This window comes from Nerophis ophidion, linkage group LG05 (assembly GCF_033978795.1).
Source record: "Nerophis ophidion isolate RoL-2023_Sa linkage group LG05, RoL_Noph_v1.0, whole genome shotgun sequence".
Taxonomy (NCBI): Eukaryota; Metazoa; Chordata; class Actinopteri; order Syngnathiformes; family Syngnathidae; genus Nerophis; species Nerophis ophidion.
In genome coordinates this window covers 5,672,959-5,697,795 of record NC_084615.1, presented here as the reverse complement: position 1 = coordinate 5,697,795, position 24,837 = coordinate 5,672,959, and the positions used below count along the sequence as shown (strand labels likewise).

Genomic DNA, 24,837 nt, shown 5'->3' with positions numbered 1-24,837 from the left:
TTCCAGACTCTGGTGTATTTGATGAAGGCACTTTTGTACGCGCCACACAGCAATGCATCATCAGCGAGGGTGTTTCAGCATGGTTAGAGAGTAGTGACAGAGAATAAAACAAGGACGGACAATTCACCCTAGACTCACTCCTTTCCTGCAAATGAAATGTGACGGATGCTGCCCATACCTATGCTCCTTCAAAGGCTGTGCTACTGGCTGCAAAGTATTGCACTTTCAAATACAACAATGAGTACAGGAGTGTTATGTGTGTATATATGTGCAAATTAATGAACACTGAAATTCAACTATTTCATATATATATATATATATATATATATATATATATATATAAGAAATACTTAAAAACAATGAGTAGAGTGTTGTGTGTTTATATGTGTAAATGAATGAACACTGAAATTAAAGTATTTCTTTCTTTATATATATATATATATATATATATATATATATATATATATAGTATATATTTCTTGTATATATATAATTTTGTACACACATATATATATATATATATTTATAAATATATATATATATATTTATATATATCCACCCGTCTATTGTCCTGTGACGTGACTGCGTGACCACACAGAAACAAACATGGTGGATATTACAGAAAGGTATAGCGATATTAGCTCGGATTCAGACTCGGATTTCAGGGCCGTAAGCGATTCAACAGATTACGCATGTATTGAAACGGATGGTTGGAGTGGGAAGTCAGGTACCGAAAACGAAATTAAAGAAGAAACAGAAGCTTTTGAGCCATATCACGACAGACAGCAACACGGGAAGAAGCGCGGACAAATTCGGCGATCGCATTCTAACCAACGATTGGTATGTGTTTGTTTGGCATGAAATGTGGGTGGATGGAAAGGCTGGATGCAAATATAGCTACAAATGAGGCATAATGATGCAATATGTACATACAGCTAGCCTAAATAGCATGTTAGCATCGATTAGCTTGCAGTCATGCCGTGACCAAATAAGTTCTGATTAGCACACTCCACATAAGTCAATAGCATCAACAAAACTCACTTTTGTGATTTCGTTGACTTTATCGTTGGAAATGCATCTGCTTTGAGTGTCGCAGGATATCCACACATTCTTGCCATCTCTGTCGTAGCATAGCTGTCGTCGGTAAAGTGTGCGGAACAAACCAGGGACTTTGGCATCTTTTGACCGCTGTTGCAACTTGAATCCATCTCTGTTGGTGTTGTTACACCCTCCGACAACACACCCACGAGGCATGATGTCTCCAAGGTACCGGAAAACAGTCGAAAAAACGGAAAATAACAGAACTGATTTGACTTGGTGTGTGTCATGTGTTTGAGAAAATGGCGGGTCGCTTCACGACGTGACGTCACGGGTGAAAGGTCATTGCTCCGACAGGCGAACAATTGAAAGGCGTTTAAATCGCCAAATTCACCCTTTTAGAGTTCAGAAATCGGTTAAAAAAACACATGGTCTATTTTTCTGCAACATCACGGTATATATTGACGCTTACATAGGTCTGCTGATAATGTTCCCCTTTAAACAAGTTGAAAAACTTATTGGGGTGTTACCATTTAGTGGTCAATTGTAGGGAATATGTACTGTACTGTGCAATCTACTAATAAAAGTATCAATCAATCAATCAGTTTTCAATGTCCTTTGTGTTCTTTGATGTTTCCCTCTTACACACACGTAAGAGGCATGTGTGCTATGGCTATGAGTTGTTATTTTGTCCCTTGGCCTCAGTCTGGACCCCCTCTCCAGGGGTCCAGGCTTTTTTCCTCCCACCCCCACTTGTTTACTTGTATCTCACCTTTTTGGAAAGGGGCGCAGGGAGTTGGCAGACCTGTAAGCGATCCTGTTCTGTCTCCCTGTAATGTTTGATCCTGTTTTGTCTCCTTGTACTGTTTGATCCTGTTCTGTCTCCCTGTAATGTTTGATTCTGTTCTGTCTCCCTGTAATGTTTGATCCTGTTCTGTCTCCTTGTATTCTTTGATCCTGTTCGGTCTCCCTGTAATGTTGGATCCTGTTCTGTCTCCCTGTAATGTTTGATCCTCTTCTGTCTCCCTGTAATGTTTGATCCTGTTCTGTCTCCTTGTACTATTTGATCCTGTTCGGTCTCCCTGTAATGTTTGATCCTGTTCTGTGTCCTTGTACTGTTTGATCCTGTTCTGTCTCCCTGTCATGTTTGATCCTGTTCTGTCTCCCTGTCATGTTTGATCCTGTTCTGTCTCCCTGTAATGTTTGATCCTCTTCTGTCTCCCTGTAATGTTTGATCCTGTTCTGTCTCCTTGTACTCTTTGATCCTGTTCTGTCTCCCTGTAATGTTTGATCCTCTTCCGTCTCCCTGTAATGTTTGAGCCTGTTCTGTCTCTCTGTAATGTTTGATCCTGTTCGGTCTCCCTGTAATGTTTGATCCTGTTCTGTGTCCCTGTAATGTTTGATCCTGTTCTGTCTCCTTGTAATGTTTGATCCTGTTCTGTCTCCCTGTAATGTTTGATCCCGTTCTGTCTCCCTGTAATGTTTGATCCTCTTCTGTCTCCCTGTAATGTTTGATCCTGTTCTTTCTCCCTGTCATGTTTGATCATGTTCTGTCTCCCTGTAATGTTTGATCCTGTTCTGTCTCCCTGTAATGTTTGATCCTGTTCTGTCTCCCTGTAATGTTTGATCCTGTTCTGTCTCCCTGTAATGTTTGATCCTGTTCTGTCTCCCTGTAATGTTTGATCCTGTTCTGTCTCACTCTAATGTTTGATCCTGTGCTGTCTCCCTGTCATGTTTGATCCGGTTCTGTCTCCCTGTAATGTTTGATCCTGTTCTGTCTCCCTGTAATGTTTGATCCTGTTCTGTCTCCCTGTAATGTTTGATCCTGTTCTGTCTCCCTGTAATGTTTGATCCTATTCTGTCTCCCTGTAATGTTTGATCCTGTTCTGTCTCCCTGTAATGGTTGATCCTGTTCTGTCTCCCTGTAATGTTTGATCCTGTTCTGTCTCCCTGTAATGTTTGATCCTGTTCTGTTTCCCTGTAATGTTTGATCCTGTTCTGTCTCCCTGTAATGTTTGATCCTGTTCTGTCTCCCTGTAATGTTCTTTAAAATTCCTACAATGTGAAATCTTGGATTTTTTTTTCACATTCTGTTTGATCCTGTTCTGTCTGCCTGTAATGTTTGTCTGATCTTGAACGGGATTGTGCTGAAAATTTTAATTTCCCCCTCTGGGATTAATAAAGCAATTCGGATCATCTGATCTGATCCGTGAAAGCCAAAAATAAGTGTCAAGAATCCACTTGGCAGAGAGAGGCCAGCTAGGGGGCCCAAAAAAAACAAAGAAAGTGACGAGAAGTGAAGGTGTTGTTATTTCTAGCACAGTGACGTGTGAGGAATGTCTCACAAGCTGTTTGCATGTTCTCTTTGAGCCTGGGGCTGAGGACTGCAGCACGGTGCTGTTATGTGCAGCTTCATAGAGGAAACAATAGTTTTGCTGCTGGATTCTAGAAAGAGGTTCCGCAGCCTCTGTAGCAGAACTTCCAGCTTCTGTAACAGCTTCTTCCCTCAAGCCGTAAGACTCTTGAATGCATTAAAACAATCGCCTCATTTCCCCCATTAACTGGCTGGAATATAAAGAAAATATAACATATATCCATAAACGTGGATGCATATGTAAAAGTGCAATATATTTGTCCGCACAGTAATATATGTATTACTTCAGTAGAAGCATTTAAGTCTCATCTTAAAACTCATCTGTATACTCTAGCCTTTAAATAGACCTCCTTTTTAGACCAGTTGATCTGCCGCTTCTTTTCTTTCACCTATGTCCCCCCCTCCCTTGTGGAGGGGGTCCGGTCCGATGACCATGGATGAAGTACTGACTGTCCAGAGTCGAGACCCAGGATGGACCGCTCCTCGGGACCCAGGATGGACCGCTCGCCTGTATCAGTTGGGGACATCTCTACGCTGCTGATCCGCCTCCGCTTGAGATGGTCTCCTGTGGACGGGACTCTCGCTGCTGTCTTGGATCCGCTTGAACTGAACTCTCGCGGCTGTGTTGGAGCCACTATGGATTGAACTTTCACAGTATCATGTTAGACCCGCTCGACATCCATTGGTTTCGGTCCCCTAGAGGGGAGGGGTTGCCCACATCTGAGGTCCTCTCCAAGGTTTCTCATAGTCAGCATTGTCACTGGCGTCCCACTGGATGTGAATTCTCCCTGCCCACTGGGTGTGAGTTTTCCTTGCCCTTTTGTGGGTTCTTCCGAGGATGTTGTAGTCGTAATGATTTGTGCAGTCCTTTGAGACATTTGTGATTTGGGGCTATATAAATAAACATTGATTGATTGATTGATATCTGCACCTTATTGCTCTTTTATCCTGCACTTACATGAGCTAATGCAACGGAATTTTGTTTTTATCTGTACTGCAAAGTTCAAATTTGAATGAGAATAAAAAAGGAAGTCCAAGTCTAAATCACTCAGGAACAACTTAGTCTCTCCCTTGCTCCAAGGCGCCCTCTACTGGTGACGGCAGGGAAGTGGTGCTGACTTTAAAGCCACCTGCTGACTCCAATAACCAATCAAAATGTATTCACCGAATTTTCCGGACCATAGGGCGCACCGGATAATAAGGCGGACTGCCGATGAGTGGGTCTATTCAGGTCTATTTCCGTGCAAAACACGGATTAAAGGAGACATATTATTATTTGGTTTTTGTTCTACATGTAAAAGACGTCCTTGTGGTCTACATCTGTGATTTTCAACCTTTTTTGAGCCGAGGCACATTTTTTTTCACTGAAAAAATCCCGAGGCGCACCACCAGCAGAAAACATATAAAAGAATGAAACTCAGTAAAAAGTTGTTTTTGCAATTGTTGGATATAAACTCAAAGCATCAGCAAGCATAGCTCTTGTCTCAAAGTAGGTGTACTGTCACCACCAGTCACATCACACCCTGACTTATTTCCAGTTTTTTGGGTGTTTTCCCGTGTGTAGTGTTTTAGTTCTTGTCTTGCGCTCCTATTTTGTTGTTGATTGTCATGTCATGTACGGATGTACTTTGTGGACGCCGTCTGCTGCTCCACATGCTGTAAGTCTTTGCTGTCGTCCAGCAAAATGTTTTTGTTTAGGTTTGTGTGATGGGAAGTCCATGTCAACCAAAAATCGTCTCTAGACTATCTATCACAGGGGTGCCCACACTTTTTCTGCAGGCGAGCTACTTTTCAATTGACCAACTCGAGGGGATCTACCTCATTTATATATATCATTTATATTTATTTATTTATGAAAGAGACATTTTTGTAAACAAGTTAAATGTGTTTAATGATAATACAAGCATGTGTAACACATATAGATGTCTTTCTTTCACGAAGACAAGAATATAAGTTGGTGTATTACCTGATTCTGATGACTTGCATTGATTGGAATCAGACAGTAATGATGATAACGCCCACATTTTCAAATGGAGGAGAAAAAAAGTTGTCCTTTCTGTACAATACCACATGAAAGTGGTTGGTTTTTGGCATCTAATTCATCCAGCTTCCATACACTTTACAAGAAAAATATTGGCGGCAAATTCCGTAGCTTGCTTGATTGACATTCACGGCACCCGAGGGTCTTGTGAGATGACGCTGGCTGCTGCCAGTTCATTATTATGAAAAAATGACCGAGAGGAAGGCGAGAAACACTTTTTATTTCAACAGACTTTCGCGCCGTCCCTTCCGTCAAAACTCTAAAGGCCGACTGCACATTTCCTATCTTCACAATAAAAGCCCTGCTTCATGCTGCCTGCGCTAACAAAATAAGAGTCTCGGAAAGCTGGCGTGCACAAGTGATGTGCACGCCAGCTTTCTGAGGAGTCGCTTGTGCACGCCAGTTTTCCGAGACTCTGTATTTAGTTAGCGCAGGCAGCATGAAGCAGGGCTTTTATTGTGAAGATAGGAAATGTGCAGTCGGCCTTTAGAGTTTTGACGGAAGGTACGGCGCGAGAGTCTGTTGAAATAAAAAGTGTTTCTTGCCTTCCTCTCGGTCATTTTTAATAATAATGATCTTGCAGCAGCCAGCGTCATCTCACAAGACCCTCCGGTACCGTGAATGTCATTTAAGTGACGTCTTGGTGAAGATTGATGATCACTAATTTTTAGGTCTATTTTTTTTTTTAAAAGCCTGGTTGGAGATCGACTGACACACCCCCCGCGGTCGACTGGTAGCTCGCGATCGACGTAATGGGCACCCCTGCTCTATGGCATGGGTGTCAAACTCTGGCCCGCGGGCCAAATTTGGCCCGCCATGTAATTTCATTTGGCCCTTGAGGCAATATCAAATTAACATTAGAGCTGGCCCGTCGGTACTATACAGTGGCGGTGCCACTGTAACACCACATTCATCGCAAATACTCATACTTGTCAACCCTCCCGATTTTCCCGGGAGAATCCCGAAGTTCAGTGCCCCTACCGAAAACCTCCCAGTGCAACCATTTCATCCCGAATATCTCCCGATTTTCCACCAGGACAACAATATTGTAGCAATTTCTACAACCTGTCGTAACGTCTGCTTTTCCTCCATACAAACAGCGTGCCGTCCAAGTCATATAATGTAAGCGACTTGTACACACACACAAGTGAATGCAAGGCTTACTTGGTCAACAGCCACGCAGGTCACACTGAGGTTGGCCGTATAAACAACTTAAACACTGGTACAAATATGCGCCACACTGTGAACCCACACCAAACAAGAAAGGTTCATTCGTTCAACCTTGGCCCGCGGCTTTGTTCAGTTTTGAATTTTGGCCCCACTCTGTGTTTGAGTTTACACCCCTGCTCTACGGGGTTCACCCACATTTGTGGTCCTCTCCAAGGTTTTTCATAGTCATTCTCATTTTCCTTGTCCCTTATGTGGGATCTGAACCTAGGATGTCGTTGTGGCTTGTGCAGCCCTTTGAGACACGTGTGATATAGGGCTATATAAATAAACATTGATTGATTGATTGATTGATTGATTGATTTACTGTACAAGTGATACAAACACAGGAAAACTAAGTCATGTGGGATCATGATAGAAACATTGTTTTAAAATCAAAACAAATGGACAGCCCTCGCAAAAATGACTAATGATCTATTGCTAACGATGGATTCTGATGCGTCATCTATGTTGCTGCTCCTCGATCTTAGCGCTGCTTTCGATACTGTCGATCATAATATTTTATTAGAACGTATCAAAACACGAATTGGTATGTCAGACTTAGCCCTTTCTTGGTTTAACTCTTATCTTACTGACAGGATGCAGTGTGTCTCCCATAACAATGTGACCTCGGACTACATTAAAGTAACGTGTGGAGTTCCCCAGGGTTCGGTCCTTGGCCCTGCACTCTTCAGCATCTACATGCTGCCGCTAGGTGACATCATACGCAAATACGGTATTAGCTTTCACTGTTATGCTGATGACACCCAACTCTACATGCCCCTAAAGCTGACCAACACGCCGGATTGTAGTCAGCTGGAGGCGTGTCTTAATGAAATTAAACAATGGATGTCCGCTAACTTTTTGCAACTCAACGCCAAAAGAACGGAAATGCTGATTATCGGTCCTGCTAGACACCGACCTCTATTTAATAATACAACTCTAACATTTGACAACCAAACAGTTAAACAAGGCGACACGGTAAAGAATCTGGGTATTATCTTCGACCCAACTCTCTCCTTTGAGGCACACATTAAAAGCGTTACTAAAACGGCCTTCTTTCATCTCCGTAATATCGTAATATCGGTAAAAGTTTGAGATGCCACCTCAGTAGAAGCATTTAAGTCTCACCTTAAAACTTATTTGTATACTCTAGCCTTTAAATAGACTCCCTTTTTCGACCAGTTGATCTGCCGTTTCTTTTCTTTTTCTCCTATGTCCCACTCTCCCTTTTGGAGGGGGTCCGGTCCGATCCGGTGGCCATGTACTGCTTGCCTGTGTATCGGCTGGGGACATCTCTGCGCTGCTGATCCGCCTCCGCTTGGGATGGTTTCCTGCTGGCTCCGCTGTGAACGGGACTCTCGCTGCTGTGTTGGATCTGCTTTGGACTGGACTCTCGCGACTGTGTTGGATCCATTATGGATTCAACTTTCACAGTATCATGTTAGACCCGCTCGACATCCATTGCTTTCCTCCTCTCCAAGGTTCTCATAGTCATCATTGTCACCGACGTCCCACTGGGTGTGAGTTTTCCTTGCCCTTATGTGGGCCTACCGAGGATGTCGTAGGGGTTTGTGCAGCCCTTTGAGACACTAGTGATTTAGGGCTATATAAGTAAACATTGATTGATTGATTGACTGCGTTGAACTTTCGGAGATTTCCTTGCTGCCTAATGAGTGAATATGACTCAAATTATGTACAGTAAAACACCACACAAAATCAACCACGATAACGAGTTTGACACCAACAATGAGCACATGTGAAGTCTAAGTCTTATGAGTCACAGTGATGGTGTTGATTAATTACCAATGTTTACTTCTGGAGCTGTGATCAAGACTCCTTCATTCCACGCCCCATCCAGCTGCATAATCACTCTCCATACATCAATACATGATGTTTGCTAGCTACTTCTCTTTGTTAATAATCTATATTATGTTATGTTTGTAATGTACATTATGTTGTGTTTATAATGTATATTATGTTATGTTTATAATGTATATTTTTATGTTTATAATGTATATTATGTTATGTTTATAATGCATATTATGTTAGCTACTTCTTTTTGTTTATAATGAATATTATGTTATGTTTATAATGTATATTATGTTATCTACCTCTCTTTGTTTATAATGTATATTTTCTGCTGGATCGACCATTTTTTTATGCTGCAGCTGTTACATATACTGTAATATTGTACATGGCAATTGTTATATATTGTATAAATCATACACCAGACCTGCATGCGGCCCGTTCAGCTTTTCAATCTGGCCTGCCGGACATTCCCAAGTCATTTTTTTTAGATCTTTAAGATGGAAAGTGTAGCTGCCATTATGATGTGAACTCATCTTTTCTAATGACCGTAAGTCTTCAAATATACTAAGTCTTTCAATGCTTGGAATCTGTGCTTTTGCATGATATACTAGTTACTATGGTCATCTAATTAGTTACTATAGTCATCTAATTAGTTACTATGGTCATCTAATTAGTTACTATGGTCATCTAATTACTTACTATGGTCATCTAATTCAATCAATCAATCAATGTTTACTTATATAGCCCTAAATCACTAGTGTCTCAAAGGGCTGCACAAACCACTACGACATCCTCGGTAGGCCCACATAAGGGCAAGGAAAACTCACACCCAGTGGGACGTCGGTGACAATGATGACTATGAGAACCTTGGAGAGGAGGAAAGCAATGGATGTCGAGCGGGTCTAACATGATACTGTGAAAGTTCAATCCATAATGGATCCAACACAGTCGCGAGAGTCCAGTCCAAAGCGGATCCAACACAGCAGCGAGAGTCCCGTTCATAGCGGAGCCAGCAGGAAACCATCCCAAGCGGAGGCGGATCAGCAGCGCAGACATGTCCCCAGCCGATACACAGGCGAGCAGTACATGGCCACCGGATCGGACCGGACCCCCTCCACAAGGGAGAGTGGGACATAGGAGGAAAAGAAAAGAAACGGCAGATCAACTGGTCCGAAAAGGGAGTCTATTTAAAGGCTAGAGTATACAAATGAGTTTTAAGGTGAGACTTAAATGCTTCTACTGTGGTGGCATCTCGAACTTTTACCAGGAGGGCATTCCAGAGTACTGGAGCCCGAAATGAAAAAGCTCTATAGCCCGCAGACTTTTTTTGGGCTTTGGGAATCACTAAAAAGCCGGAGTCCTTTGAACGCAGATTTCTTGCCGGGACATATGGTACAATACAATCGGCAAGATAGGATGGAGCTAGACCGTGTAGTATTTTATACGTAAGTAGTAAAACCTTAAAGTCACATCTTAAGTGCACAGGAAGCCAGTGCAGGTGAGCCAGTACAGGTATATATGTATGTATATATGTATATAAAGGTATATACAGTACAGGTATATATGTATGTATATATGTATATAAAGGTATATACAGTACAGGCGTAATGTGATCAAACTTTCTTGTTCTTGTCAAAAGTCTAGCAGCCGCATTTTGTACCAACTGTAATCTTTTAATGCTAGACATGGGGAGACCCGAAAATAATACGTTACAGTAATCGAGGCGAGACGTAACAAACGCATGGATAATGATCTCAGCGTCTTTAGTGGACAAAATGGAGCGAATTTTAGCGATATTACGGAGATGAAAGAAGGCCGTTTTAGTAACGCTTTTAATGTGTGCCTCAAAGCAGAGAGTTGGGTCGAAGATAATACCCAGATTCTTTACCGAGTCACCTTGTTTAATTGTTTGGTTGTCAAATGTTAAAGTTGTATTATTAAATAGAGGTCGGTGTCTAGCAGGACCGATAATCAGCATTTCCGTTTTTTTGGCGTTGAGTTGCAAAAAGTTAGCGGACATCCATTGTTTAATTTCATTAAGACACGCCTCCAACTGACTACAGTCCGGCGTGTTGGTCAGCTTTAGGGGTATGTAGAGTTGGGTGTCATCAGCATAGCAGTGAAAGCTAATACCGTATTTAATTAGTTACTATGCTCATCTAATTAGTTACTATGGTCATCTAATTAGTTACTATGGTCATCTAATTAGTTACTATGGTCATCTAATTAGTTACTATGGTCATCTAATTAGTTACTATGGTCATATAATTAGTTACTATGGTCATCTAATTAGTTACTATGCTCATCTAAGTCACAGCAGCTGAGACGAGGCACCAAGCAGTGTTTCCACAGAGTGTCAGCCTGAAATGTGGGTGTCAGGGACAGACGCAGAAGGATATTTTTACAACCAAGTTGTAAAGCTTAGTGATATATCACATATATCAGATTGTAGCTGGGTTGTTGTTTTTAACCTTCACGTTCATATTTGGCTGTGTTTGTTGCGTTTTTGTCGTGTTTCGCTTGATTGTAAAACATGTGGATGGATAGGGGGTGTGACGTTCATATGTTGGGGGGGTGCTGGAGTCCATTTCAGCTGCATTTGGGCGGGAGGCAGTGTACACCCTGGACAAGTAGGCACCTCCTCGCAGTATATATATATACACATATATATATATATATATATATATATATATATATATATATATATATATCCATCCGTTTTCTCCCGCTTATTCCCTTTTGGGGTCGCAGGGGGCGCTGGAGCCTATCTCAGCTACAATTGGCCGGAAGGTGGCGTACACCCTGGACAAGTCGCCACCTCATCACAGGGCCAACACAGATAGACAGACAACATTCACACACTAGGGCCAATTTAGTGTTGTCAATCAACCTATCCCCAGTATATATATATATACACATATATATATATATATATATATATATATATATATATATATATATATATATATATATATATATAGGTATTTAGTCAGCCACTGATTGTGCAAGTTCTCCCACTTAAAATGATGACAGAGGTCTGTCATTTTCATCATAGGTACACTTCAACTGTGAGAGACAGAATGTGAAAAAAAAATCCAGGAATTCACATTGTAGGAATTTTAAAGAATTTATTTGTAAATTATGGTGTAAAATAAGTATTTGGTCAAGCATTCAAAGCTCTCACTGAGGGAAGGAGGTTTTGGCTCAAAATCTCACGATACATGGCCCCATTCATTCTTTCCTTAACATGGATCAATCGTCCTGTCCCCTTAGCACCAAAGCATGATGTTTCCACCCCCATGCTTCACAGTAGGTATGGTGTTCTTGAGATGCAACTCAGTATTCTTCTTCCTCCAAACACGACGAGTTGAGTTTATACCAAAAAGTTAAATTTTGGTTTAATATGACCACATGACATTCTCCCAATCCTCTGCTGTATCATCCATGTGCTCTCTGGCAAACTTCAGATGGGCCTGGACATGCACTGGCTTAAGCAGGGGGACACGTCTGGCACTGCAGGATTTGATTCTCTGTCGGCGTAGTGTCTTACTGATGGTAACCTTTGTTACTTTGGTCCCAACTCTCTGCAGGTCATTCACCAGGTCCCCCCGTGTGGTTCTGGGATTTTTGCTCACCGTTCTCATGATCATTTTGACCCCACGGGCTGAGATATTTCGTGGAGCCCCAGATCGAGGGAGATTATCAGTGGTCTTGTATGTCTTCCATTTTCTGATAATTGCTCCCACAGTTGATTTTTTTCACACCAAGCTGCTTCCCTTTTGTAGATTCACTCTTCCCAGTCTGGTGCAGGTCTACAATTCTTTTCCTGGTGTCCTTCGACAGCTCTTTGGTCTTGGCCATAGTGGAGTTTGGAGTCTGACTGTTTGAGGCTGTGGACAGGTGTCTTTTATACAGATAACAAGCTCAAACAGGTGCCATTAATACAGGTAACGAGTGGAGGACAGAAAAGCTTCTTAAAGAAGAAGTTACAGGTCTGTGAGAGCCTTGTTTGAAGTGACTTATGTTCCACCTAATTTACAAATACATTCTTTAAAATTCCTACATTGTGAATTCCTGGATTTTTTTTTTTCACATTCTGTCTCTCACAGTTGAAGTGTACCTATGATGAAAATGACAGACCTCTGTCATCATTTTAAGTGGGAGAACTTGCACAATCGCTGGCTGACTAAATACTTTTTTTGGCCCCCCACTGTGTATATTTATTTTTTAAACCTTGGACACTGGTGGGCCGTAGTTTGGGGACCTATGATCTAAGTCTAAGATGGGCCAAAAAGAGTGCTGCTCTGCTTTCATCCGACCACTTTTTTTGCAACCAAGCAGCAGATGGTCGGACACACACACACACACACACACACACACACACACACACACACACACACACACACACACACACGCATGAACTAAAAGGAGCAACCTCGCCTCCTCTCTCAACTTTTTCTCAAATGTTCTCTCCTTGATTCATCTACTCATGGCCTGCATCCATCACACACTGCTCACTTCAAAGTGTTTGACACAGCCAGCGGAGAGATTCCTTTCAAACACACACACACACACACACACACACACACACACACACACACGCAAACGCCCAAAATACATCTTTCTCCCGCTCCGTAAGCATGTACGCGCCCCACTTCCACACAGCCGAGCCATTTCATTTATCTTCATGCAGCTCTTGCTTCTTTCTTTTTTCCTTTTTGGTGTAACCGGATCGGTGTGGCGTCTTCAGTAATGCGGACGTTGTACCGATCCGTTGTGGTGAAGAAGGAGCTGAGCCGGAAGGCAAAGCTCTCAATTTACCGGTCCATCTACGTTCCCATCCTCACCTATGGTCATGAGCTTTGGGTCATGACCGAAAGGACAAGATCACGGGTACAAGCGGCCCAAATGAGTTTGGGTCTCTCCCTTAGAGATAGGGTGAGAAGCTCTGTCATCCGGGAGGAACTCAAAGTAAAGCCGCTGCTCCTCCACATGGAGAGGAGCCAGATGAGGTGGTTCGGGCATCTGGTCAGGATGCCACCCGAACGCCTCCCTAGGGAGGTGTTTAGGGCACGTCCGACCGGTAGGAGGCCACGGGGAAGACCCAGGACACGTTGGGAAGACTATTTCTCCCGGCTGGCCTGGGAACGCCTCGGGATCCCCCGGGAAGAGCTAGACGAAGTGGCTGGGGAGAGGGAAGTCTGGGTTTCCCTGCTTAGGCTGTTGCCCCCGCGACCCGACCTCAGATAAGCGGAAGATGATGGATGGATGGATGGATGGTAACAATATTTTTCTTATTCTATGTAATATCTAAATTAACACAACACAACACAACACGGCGCGTTCTGGCGAGTCCCCAAATTCATGTTGACTTGAACTCAAGATGATATTGACCGCCAGAATGCGGTTTTTATTATAAGATCAAATTCTGAACATTACAAGCTTGAAATTACAAACCTGAGCTTTTGCTTTTGTAGTCTATGCCGTCGGATCTGACTGGGCCAGAGCGGCGTGTGGTAACCGGACCCTGATGCGTCGTCCACTGACTCGTCCTGCTGCACGTGTTGTGTACAAATGGTCAAACAAACGTTCGAACTTCTGACTTCGACTTCGGACTGCCGCCCCCCCAGATCTTTCCACCGCCCGGTACCGCCCACTTTGGGAACCACTGAGCTAGACGAAGTGGCTGGGGAGAGGGAAGTCTGGGTTTCCCTGCTTAGGCTGCTGCCCCCGCGACCCGACCTCGGATAAGCGGAAGTTGATGGATGGATGGATGGATGGTAACAATATTTTTCTTATTCTATGTAATATCTAAATTAACACAACACAACACAACACGGCGCGTTCTGGCGAGTCCCCAATTTCATGTTGACTTGAACTCAAGATGATATTGACCGCCAGAATGCGGATTTTATTAGAAGATAAAATTCTGAACATTACAAGCTTGAAATGACAAACCTGAGCTTTTTCTTTTGTAGTCTATGCCGTCGGATCTGACTGGGCCAGAGCGGCGTGTGGTAACCGGACCCTGATGCGTCGTCCACTGACTCGTCCTGCTGCACGTGTTGTGTGCAAATCGTCAAACAAACGTTCGAACTTCTGACTTCGACTTCGGACTGCCGCCCCCCCAGATCTTTCCACCGCCCGGTACCGCCCACTTTGGGAACCACTGAGCTAGACGAAGTGGCTGGGGAGAGGGAAGTCTGGGTTTCCCTGCTTAGGCTGTTGCCCCCGCGACCCGACCTCGGATAAGCGGAAGAAGATGGATGGATGGTGTAACCAGGAGAGAAACATCCACCTTGAAAAGGAGCCCCGGGCGCATGGTTCCAGCAGCCATCTGAGACATCTGCCGAGAGCTGTTGCCATGCACTAAAACGATGCGCCGGCTGGAAATGAAAATAAACAACCCACGCGGGAATCTATACATGCTCCTATTTCACTGGCGCTCGGCAGAAGTCTCCCGCCAAATGTGGAATCAGAACAGGGAATCTCTTCAAGGACTTTCACGGCGCACTTTAAGGCCAGCGGCTGACACAAACAAGGAGGTTTTAGGACCATCTCTATGAAGTCATCCCCTGAAAATGCAGAAAGAGCCGCTGCCAGTTCTCTCTTGTCAAACAGGCGCAGCAGACAGGAAACAGGTTGGCTTGGCGAGCAGGCGGAGGTAAATACTTTCACCTTTTATAGACATGGCGGGTGGCACGCTACAAAAACCCCACCTTTCCAAATCGGCGGTTCAAACAAGCGGACAGATGGTGAATGGATGACTTTTCTCAGGCCAACTTTACGTGGTCTCGTGGGTTGCGAACGCACAAACTCAGCCTGGAGGAGGAGGTGGCCAGAGCTTACCTTTGAGGTAGCTGACCTGCTTGGACTGCATGGAGAAGGTGCCCATCACAAGACCCATGTTGACCCGAGCGTGGCGTGCAATGGAGGTGTGGCGAAGTTAGTCCATCAGCTGCTCGTGCCGCCTGCTCGACGCCTCGCATCTCCCGCCCAGCGTCTCCAAGTGTGTGTGAAAGAGAGTGAATGAACTCTTGCTCTGAAGCTACCTTTTGTCTACGCCGCGACTGAAGCCGCCTCTCTCTCTACCCTCCCTCTCGCTCGCTCGCTCCGTCAGCCCCCCCGCGCCTCTTTATGCATCTTTTCCTCTCGCCGTCTGGCAAAGAGCGAAGCGTCTCACGCTGTTAGCACAGCCTTGCGACGAGGTTAGCGGTCCGAGAGCGGGGGGGGGGGGGGGGGGGGGGGAGAACTGGGATTTAAAAGGAGGTAGGGTGGGGGGCACTTCCGCCCTTAGCAAGACTTTGGGGTTTAATTCTAATTATGCGGCATTTCGCGAATAATTGTCGGCCGTTTTTGATCACCCTGCTGATGGAAGACACGCTGCCTCCCTCGTTTGACGACTCCTCGCTCACCCCCGGGATCTGACGTCTCTCTCTCTGCCCCACGGACCCCTCGTGGAATTTGGACTCCTTTTGCCTTGCCCTCTTTGGTTTTGTCTGCTTCCTCATTCAACATTTACGGTAACACACACTTCAGTTAATCTACACACATACAGTATCAATCATTCAATCATCCATCCATCATCTTCCGCTTATCCGAGGTAGGGTCGCGGGGGCAACAGCCTAAGCAGGGAAACCCAGACTTCCCTCTCCCCAGCCACTTCGTCTAGCTCTTCCCGGGGGATCTCGAGGCGTTCCCAGGCCAGCCGGGAGACATAGTCTTCCCAACGTGTCCTGGGTCTTCCCCGTGGCCTCCTACCGGTTGGACGTGCCCTAAACACCTCCCTAGGGAGGCGTTCGGGTGGCATCCTGACCAGATGCCCGAACCACCTCATCTGGCTCCTCTCGATGTGAAGGAGCAGCGGCTTTACTTTGAGTTCCTCCCGGATGGCAGAGCTTCTCACCCTATCTCTAAGGGAGAGACCCGCCACACGGCGGAAGAAACTCATTTCGGCCGCTTGTACCCGTGATCTTATCCTTTCAGTCATAACCCAAAGCTCATGACCATAGGTGAGGATGGGAACGTAGATCGACCGGTAAATTGAGAGCTTTGCCTTCCGGCTCAGCTCCTTCTTCACCACAACAGATCGGTACAACGTCCGCATTACTGAAGACGCCGCACCGATCCGCCTGTCGATCTCACGATCCACTCTTCCCCCACTCGTGAACAAGACTCCTAGGTACTTGAACTCCTCCACTTGGGGCAGGGTCTCCTCCCCAACCCGGAGATGGCACTCCACCCTTTTCCGGGCGAGAACCATGGACTCGGACTTGGAGGTGCTGATTCTCATTCCGGTCGCTTCACACTCGGCTGCGAACCGATCCAGCGATAGCTGAAGATCCCGGTCAGATGAAGCCATCAGGACCACATCATCTGCAAAAAGCATTCAATCAATGTTTATTTATATAGCCCCAAATCACAAATGTCTCAAAGGACTGCACAAATCATTACGACTACAACATCCTCGGAAGAACCCACAAAAGGGCAAGGAAAACTCACACCCAGTGGGCAGGGAGAATTCACACCCAGTGGGACGCCAGTGACAATGCTGACTATGAGAAACCTTGGAGAGGACCTCAGATGTGGGCAACCCCCCCCCTCTAGGGGACTGAAAGCAATGGATGTCGAGCGGGTCTAACATGATACTGTGAAAGTTCAATCCATAGTGGCTCCAACACAGCTGTGAGAGTTCAGTTCAAGCGGATCCAAGACAGCAGCGAGAGTCCCGTCCACAGGAAACCATCTCAAGCGGAGGCGGATCAGCAGCGTAGAGATGTCCCCAACCGATACAGGCGAGCGGTCCATCCTGGGTCCCGACGAGCGGTCCATCCTGGGTCTCGACTCTGGACAGCCAGTACTTCATCCATGGTCATCGGACCGGACCCCTTCCACAAGGGAGGGGGGGGACATAGGAGAAAGAAAAGAAGCGGCAGATCAACTGGTCTAAAAAGGAGGTCTATTTAAAGGCTAGAGTATACAGATGAGTTTTAAGGTGAGACTTAAATGCTTCAAAGACATGGTGTGAGGACTGCAGGTGGTAAAGTGTGCCTTGTTGCGGTGGATAATGTCAGGTTCAAACACCGATGACATCTATTAGAGAACAGAGACAGGATTCAATTTCGCTCATGAGGAGAAAAGTCTGGGGATGCAACTTCGTACAGTCACCCACCACGCTCTGAAGGCAGTCCCAACGCGCTCCTCTTTTATTTGGCCATTTTCTGATGACATTACATTTAATTTTCCTGCGGGAACTCTCCTGAAGGAATCAAAAAAGTACTATCCATCTATCTATCTATAACGCAGCTGCTCCTAAGGGGAGGTGGGTCATAAACAGTTCAAAGAAAAAGGTGCCTGGAGCGGTGTCAGGTCCTCCCGACTCTCCGCTTTGTAGATCTCGGGTCAGGACAAGGTCTCGCTGTGTGGCTCTCAATAGATCAAAGAAACCGACACCTCCATGTCGCATCCCATCGCACACAGTGGAGATTTCTTGACCCCACTGGAACGCAAAGTTGTGTGATAACTTCTATACAATTATTTTGACAGAAAGAAGATGGGCTGACTCCTTTTTGGTTGATTGCACAGGTCAAAAATCGTGCATTTGTGCACAAACCGTCGCGGTGTCCCAAGTCTGCCCCAGCTTGCTTTTTTGTCAAACACACTACCCTAGTCATGCGAACAGACATATTGCAATAAATACCGCACCAATGTGGAAGGGGTGGTAATGGAGAAATATTTCACTACTTGGGCAGCACGGTGGTATAGGGGGGGAGTGCATGTGCCTCACAATACCAAGGTCCTGGGTTCAATCCCCAGGCTCAGGGTCTTTCTGTGTGGAGTTTGCGCGTTCTCCCAGCGACATCGCAGGTACTCCGGCTTCCTCCCACCTTCAAAGACATGCACCTGTGGATAAGCCCCGCCCAGCTCCAAAGACATGCACCTGGGGACAAGTTGATTGGCAGCACTAAAATTGGCCCTTGTGTGTAAATATGAGTGTGAATGTTTAAGTTAAAATTCAAGTACCAATGATTCTCACAAACACACACTAGGTGTGGTGAGATTATTCTCTGCATTTGACCCATCACCCTTGATCACCCCCTGGGAGGTGAGGGGAGCAGTGGGCAGCAGCGGTACCGCGCCCGGGAATCATTTTTGGTGATTTAACCCCCAATTCCAACCCTTGATGCTGAATACCAAGCAGGGAGGTAATGGCTCCCATTTTTATAGTCTTTGGTATGACTCGGCCGGGGTTTGAACTCACAACCTACCCATCTCAGGGCGGACACTCTAACCACTAACTAACCACTGAGAAGGTTATGTATACATATATATGTACATATACACATATATGTACACACACACGTACATATTTATAGATGTATACTAACATATATGTGTAAGTAACACTAATACCAAACCTCACAATAATGTCTAAATTCTAAAAACGTTATGACAGACCGCCTTAAAAAAACGGAATGGAATTAAAAAAAATGTTTACTGAATGAGAAACCCAGAATGTACATGAAAATAAAGAATATGGTATTTACAATATTAACTATGAAGGATAAAACACTTTGATTTTGACTTAGAAGACCATAGTAACTAATTACATGACAATAGTAACTAATTACATGACAATAGTAACTAATTAGATGACCATAGTAACTAATTAGATGAGCATAGTAACTAATTAGATGACCATAGTAACTAATTAGATGACCATAGTAACTAATTACATGACCATAGTAACTAATTACATGACAATAGTAACTAATTACATGACCATAGTAACTAATTAGATGACCATAGTAACTAATTAGATGAGCATAGTAACTAATTAGATGACCATAGTAACTAATTAGATGACCATAGTAACTAATTACATGACCATAGTAACTAATTACATGACCATAGTAACTAATTACATGACCATAGTAACTAATTAGATGGCCATAGTAACTAATTAGATGGCCATAGTAACTAATTAGATGACCATAGTAACTAATTAGATGACCATAGTAACTAATTAGATGGCCATAGTAACTAATTAGATGACCATAGTAACTAATTAGATGACCATAGTAACTAATTAGATGACCATAGTAATTAATTAGATGGCCATAGTAACTAATTAGATGGCCATAGTAACTAATTAGATGGCCATAGTAACTAATTAGTTGGCCATAGTAACTAATTAGATGGCCATAGTAACTAATTAGTTGGCCATAGTAACTAATTAGATGGCCATAGTAGCTAATTAGATGACCATAGTAACTAATTAGATGACCATAGTAACTAATTAGATGACCATAGTAACTAATTAGATGAGCATAGTAACTAATTAGATGGCCATAGTAACTAATTAGATGATCATAGTAACTAATTACATGACAACAGTAACTAATTAAATGACCATAGTAACTAATTATATGACCATAGTATCTAATTACATGACAATAGTAACTAATTACATGACAATAGTAACTAATTACATGACAATAGTAACTAATTATATGACCATAGTAACTAATTACATGACAATAGTAACTAATTAGATGACCATAGTAACTAATTAGATGACCATAGTAACTAATTAGATGACCATAGTAACTAATTAGATGACCATAGTAACTAATTAGATGACCATAGTAACTATTTGGGAATGTCCGGCGGGCCAGATTGAAAAGCTTAACGAGCCGCATGTGACTCCCGGGCCTTCATTTGCCCAGGTCTGGACTAGACCGTGGAGAGACAATGTAATCCATAGTAATAGCAATATTACTATTGCACCAGCACATTTTCAATAGGGTAGAACTAACCGGTCTCACCACGGTCTAAAGTTAAACCCAGCTCACGTTCTCTATTAGAGAATAAACAATACAAGTCTTTAATCAGAGTTTCTACAGGAATCAGCAATTCTAATTGAGTGCCTTTTAATGCCATTTTTATTGCCACTTCAAACTAATTAAATGCCCACGTCCTACTGAGTATGATTATTAAATATAGTCAAAAGGTTACAATTTGCATTCGACTATGGTAATTTTGACTGTTTCATCCGAGAATGTATTTCTATTCATTTATTTTTCTGTAGTGGTAGTTGGACCGTTGTGTTGGCTTTGTTGGTCATGCCCCAAAAAATTGGCACAGTAAAATGCCGCCTGTCTTTAATCTCCGACTTGTGACTAGCTGTGATTTTACCGTGTTGATGCCCACAGTTTAAATGTCTGATCGAACATGCCGCAGAACGCCAGTCTGGGTTTACTGAAACTTTGGCCAAAAATTGTAGCTTCCCATTCTCCCGTCATGCACAACCTTGAAGGACGGCCTTACCCAGCTTTTTGTGGACCATAAACCCCTCACTTTCGCGACGGCCCTGACACTCGAACCGTGGTCGGCTCGGCAACAGAGGCACAACTCCTACGTCTCCGAGTTTACAACGGAGGTCCAGTGACCTTGCTGGTAAGTGCAAAGTCGTTGCTGACTGCCTCTCCCGAGCCGTCACGGGCGCTGTCCATGCGGGCTTGTTTTTGCACAGGTGGAAATTGACCAGGCCGACGACCCAGCTCTGAAGGCTGCAGTCACAGGGCTACGGTTGTCTGAGGTTCATTTTGAGGACACAGGGGTTACGCTCCTCTGTCGGGTCGGCCACGGTCTCTTGTGCCCGCCTGTCGGAGGCGGCGGGTGTTTGACTCGATACACGGTCTTTTCCACCCTGGGAGGAAACCTTACAAGCGGCTGGTAGCTGCAATATTTCTCTGCCGTGGACTGAAAAAGGACGTTAGGAACTGAGCGCTCAAAAGTGCACTGCAACACGTTTACGCTTCCGGAGCGCTGTTTTGACCATGTCATGGTGGACCTGGTCGGGCCTCTCCCATCTTCAAGCAGCTGCACATACCTCCTCAAGATGGATGACCGGACTACCCGATGGCCGGAGGCGGTACCTCTGACGTCAGCCACCTCTGCAGGGTTGGTGCTCGCAATCATTGGGACGTGGGTTGACTGTTTCAGTACCTCATCAAGCATATCATCCGACTGGGATCCCAGTCCACTTCTCAGCTCTGGGCTGCTGTGGCAGAGATCTTGGGACTGAAACTCTATCGCAGGCAAATGGTATGTGGGAGCTGCTTCACCAATCCATGAAGGCCGCGCTCAAGGCGTCCCTAAAAGACAGCGCTTGGGTAGACAAACTCCCTTGGGTGAGGCCGGGGCTGCGGACTTCCCCCAAGAAAGACCTGCAGTCTTCCTCGCCACCTTTGGTGTATGGCCAGCCTTTGCGAGTGCAAAGGCTGGCCATACAGCTACGGCATCTTGGTCCGCCGGCCAAGGGTTTTACCCCCATCCCCACTTCTGATGGAGATGGGGGATGTACGATTCCAAGCATCCGGCCGTAGACAAATGCCAATTGAAAGGTTCCGCCTGGCTATCATCACACCGTGATTCTAAGGCCCTCTAAATCGGTGTTTTTCAAACTTTTTTGAGCAATGGCACATTTTTTACTTACTTTACTTACTTAGGCCCATCGCTCCCAATGGAGCATAGGCCATCAATGACTCCTCTCCATGCAGCACGGTTTTGGGCTGTCCTTTCCGCCTCTCCCCAGCTGGTTCCCAACCTCTTCAGCTCCGCCTCAGAGTCCCGCCTCCAGGTGTTTTCAGGCCGTCCCCTCTTCCTCTTTCCCTGTGGGTTCCACGTCAAGGCTTGCCGTGTGATGGTAGTTGCTGGTTTCCTAAGGGTGTGCCCAACCCAACCCCACTTTCTCCTTAGTATTTGTTTCTCCACTGGCTCCTGATTCCCTTTCCTCCAGAGTTCCTCGTTGCTGATTTTGTTTGGCCACCAAATCCTGAAAATCCTCTTCAGACAACTGTTAATAAACGTTTGTAACCTTTGTACGGTCTTCTTTGCCATCCTCCACGTTTCAGAGCCGTAGAGAAGGAGGGATTTTATGTTTGAATTGAAGATCCGGACTTTGGTTGTCATAGATATCTCCTTGGAGGACCAGATGCTCTTCAGGATGATGAAGGCTGCTCTTGCTTTTCCAATTCTTGCTGTTACATCTTTGTCGGTGCCACCCTGTTTATCCACGATGCTGCCCAAGTAGGTGAAGGAGTCTATTTCCTGGATAATTTCCTCTTCTATTACTATTGGATTGTTGGTCAAGTTATTAAACTTCATTATGTTGGTCTTCTTCCTGTTTATCCTTAGCCCTACGCCTAGAGATGTCTTGACCAATTCGGTGGTCTTTTCCTGCATCTGCCTGTGGTTGTGCGAGAGGAGCGCCAGGTCGTCTGCGAAGTCTAAGTCATCCAGTTGTGTCCACAGGGTCCACTGAATACCGTTTTTCTTTCCTGATGTTGTGTTCTTCATGATCCAGTCAATAACTAATAGGAACATGAAGGGTGATAGGAGGCATCCTTGCCGAACTCCGGTCCTGACCTCAAAACTATCAGACACTTGGCCTGCATGTAGCACCTTGCATGTCATTCCTTGGTAGGTTTTCTGAATCAGGCTGATGATTTTCTCTGGAATCCCGTAGTGCCGCAGTAGTTTCCACAGTGTCTCCCTGTCCACACTGTCGAAGGCTTTTTCATAGTCTACGAAATTTACATATAGGGAAGAGTTCCATTCAATAGATTGTTCCACAATGATGCGGAGAGTGCAGATCTGGTCTGTGCAGGATCTGTTGCTTCGGAATCCGGCTTGCTGGTCTCTCAGGAAAGGGTCCACAGCTTTGCTCATCCTGTCCAGTAGTATGCGGTTGAGAATTTTTCCTGGGACTGAAAGCAGGGTTATTCCTCTGTAGTTGTTGCAGCTGGTGAGATCACCCTTTTTTGGGATCTTGATGAGGGTTCCCTCTCTCCAGTCTTCTGGAGGGAGGGCACATTTTTTGGGGTCGGAAAAATCCAAAAGGCACACCACCAGCAGAAATCAGTAAAAAATTAAACTCAAAATTTGTCGTCGGCAATTGTTGGATATGACTTTAAAGCATAAGCAAGCATGCATCACTATAGCTCTTGTCTCAAAGTAGGTGTACTGTCACCACCTGTCATATCACACCCTGACTTGTTTTAAGGTTTTTGCTATTTTCCTTTCATGTCTTCTTTTGAGCGATATTTCCCGCATCTACTTTGTTTTAGCAATCAAGAATATTTCAGTTGTTTTTATCCCTTTGTGGGGACATTGTTGTTTGTCATGTCATGTTCGTCCATTGTGGACGACGTCTTTGCTGTCGTCCAGCATTCGTTTTTTTCCCCCTTTGTAGCCAGTTCAGTTTTAGTTTCTTTCTGCATAGCCTTCCCAAAGCTTCAATGCCTTTCACCTTCTGTTTATTTTTGGTTTAAGCATTAGATAACTTTTTACTGCTGTTTCCGACATCTACAAACCTGCTGCCACCTGCTGACATGGAAGAGTATTACCCTCCCCAGCTCAACAACAACACATAATTTGCAGACTATAATTACTGGTTTTCAAAAAATATTTTTAACCCAAATAGGTGAGATTAGATCACCTCCCACGGCACCCCGGACTGTTTCACTGCACAGTGGTTGAAAATCACTGCTCTAAATAAAACTGATTAATTAGTTGCTCAATATACATAGGTCATATTTTTATTGCATGTAAAATGTACATTGCCTGAAAATTTTCTTTCTAATAGCCACCAACTGGAGGATGTGTCACCCACATCTGCAGTCCTCTCCAAGGTTTCTCACAGTCATTCACATTGACATCCCACTGGGTTGTGAGTTTTTCCTTACCCTTGTGTGGGATCTGAACCATCGTTATGGCTTGTGCAGCCCTTTGAAACACTTGTGATTTAGGGCTGTATGAATAAACATTGATTGATTGATTGATTGATACCGTACACCCCTATCCCTGACGTTGAGCAACACATTTCTCAGTATTAGGTTTGTTGCTAGGCAGAGTTTGAAGAGCTCAGCAAAAAAAAAAGCGACATATGCAAGGAAACCACCAGAAAAAACGTCATGAGGGTAAACACCTGCAGCAGTTGAATGCCTTCTCTGTATATTTTATACAAAATGTAAGCAGGTTTGAGTGAGACGGTCGGGAAAGTTTTTAGTCCAGAAAATGAGTTAAAAGGTGGCGCCACCAGGTGTTGACACTTTCACGAGCAGCTATTGGCTGCCAATCAAAGCCAGCGACAGAGCGGCGGCGAGGAAGGCGTGGAAGGCCGCGAGCTGCCAAGAGCGACTTAATGATGACTTGTTTGCAGCGGCAACTCCCAAAGCACACTTCCACTTCTTTTTGTTTGTTTTTGGTTTTTTCTTTCATTCTTTCTATTTTCCTTTCCACACGAGCCAACAATCTGTGCGAGAGCACAACACAAACATGCTGGAAGGCAGTGTTTTTC

The 24,837-nt window shown here is 44.5% G+C and overlaps 1 protein-coding gene across 1 annotated transcript in view; it reads right to left on the bottom strand.

Annotated features, from left to right (window-relative positions):
- The window catches only part of LOC133552547 (Kv channel-interacting protein 1), a 110,297-nt gene extending 94,691 nt beyond the window's left edge, over positions 1-15,606 (bottom strand). The window contains exon 1 of the mRNA XM_061899783.1: positions 15,321-15,606. Coding sequence (XP_061755767.1) covers positions 15,321-15,378 — 58 coding nt within the window. The 5' untranslated portion in view covers positions 15,379-15,606. The remainder of the gene's footprint in view (positions 1-15,320) is intronic.
- Positions 15,607-24,837: the final 9,231 nt, after the last annotated feature.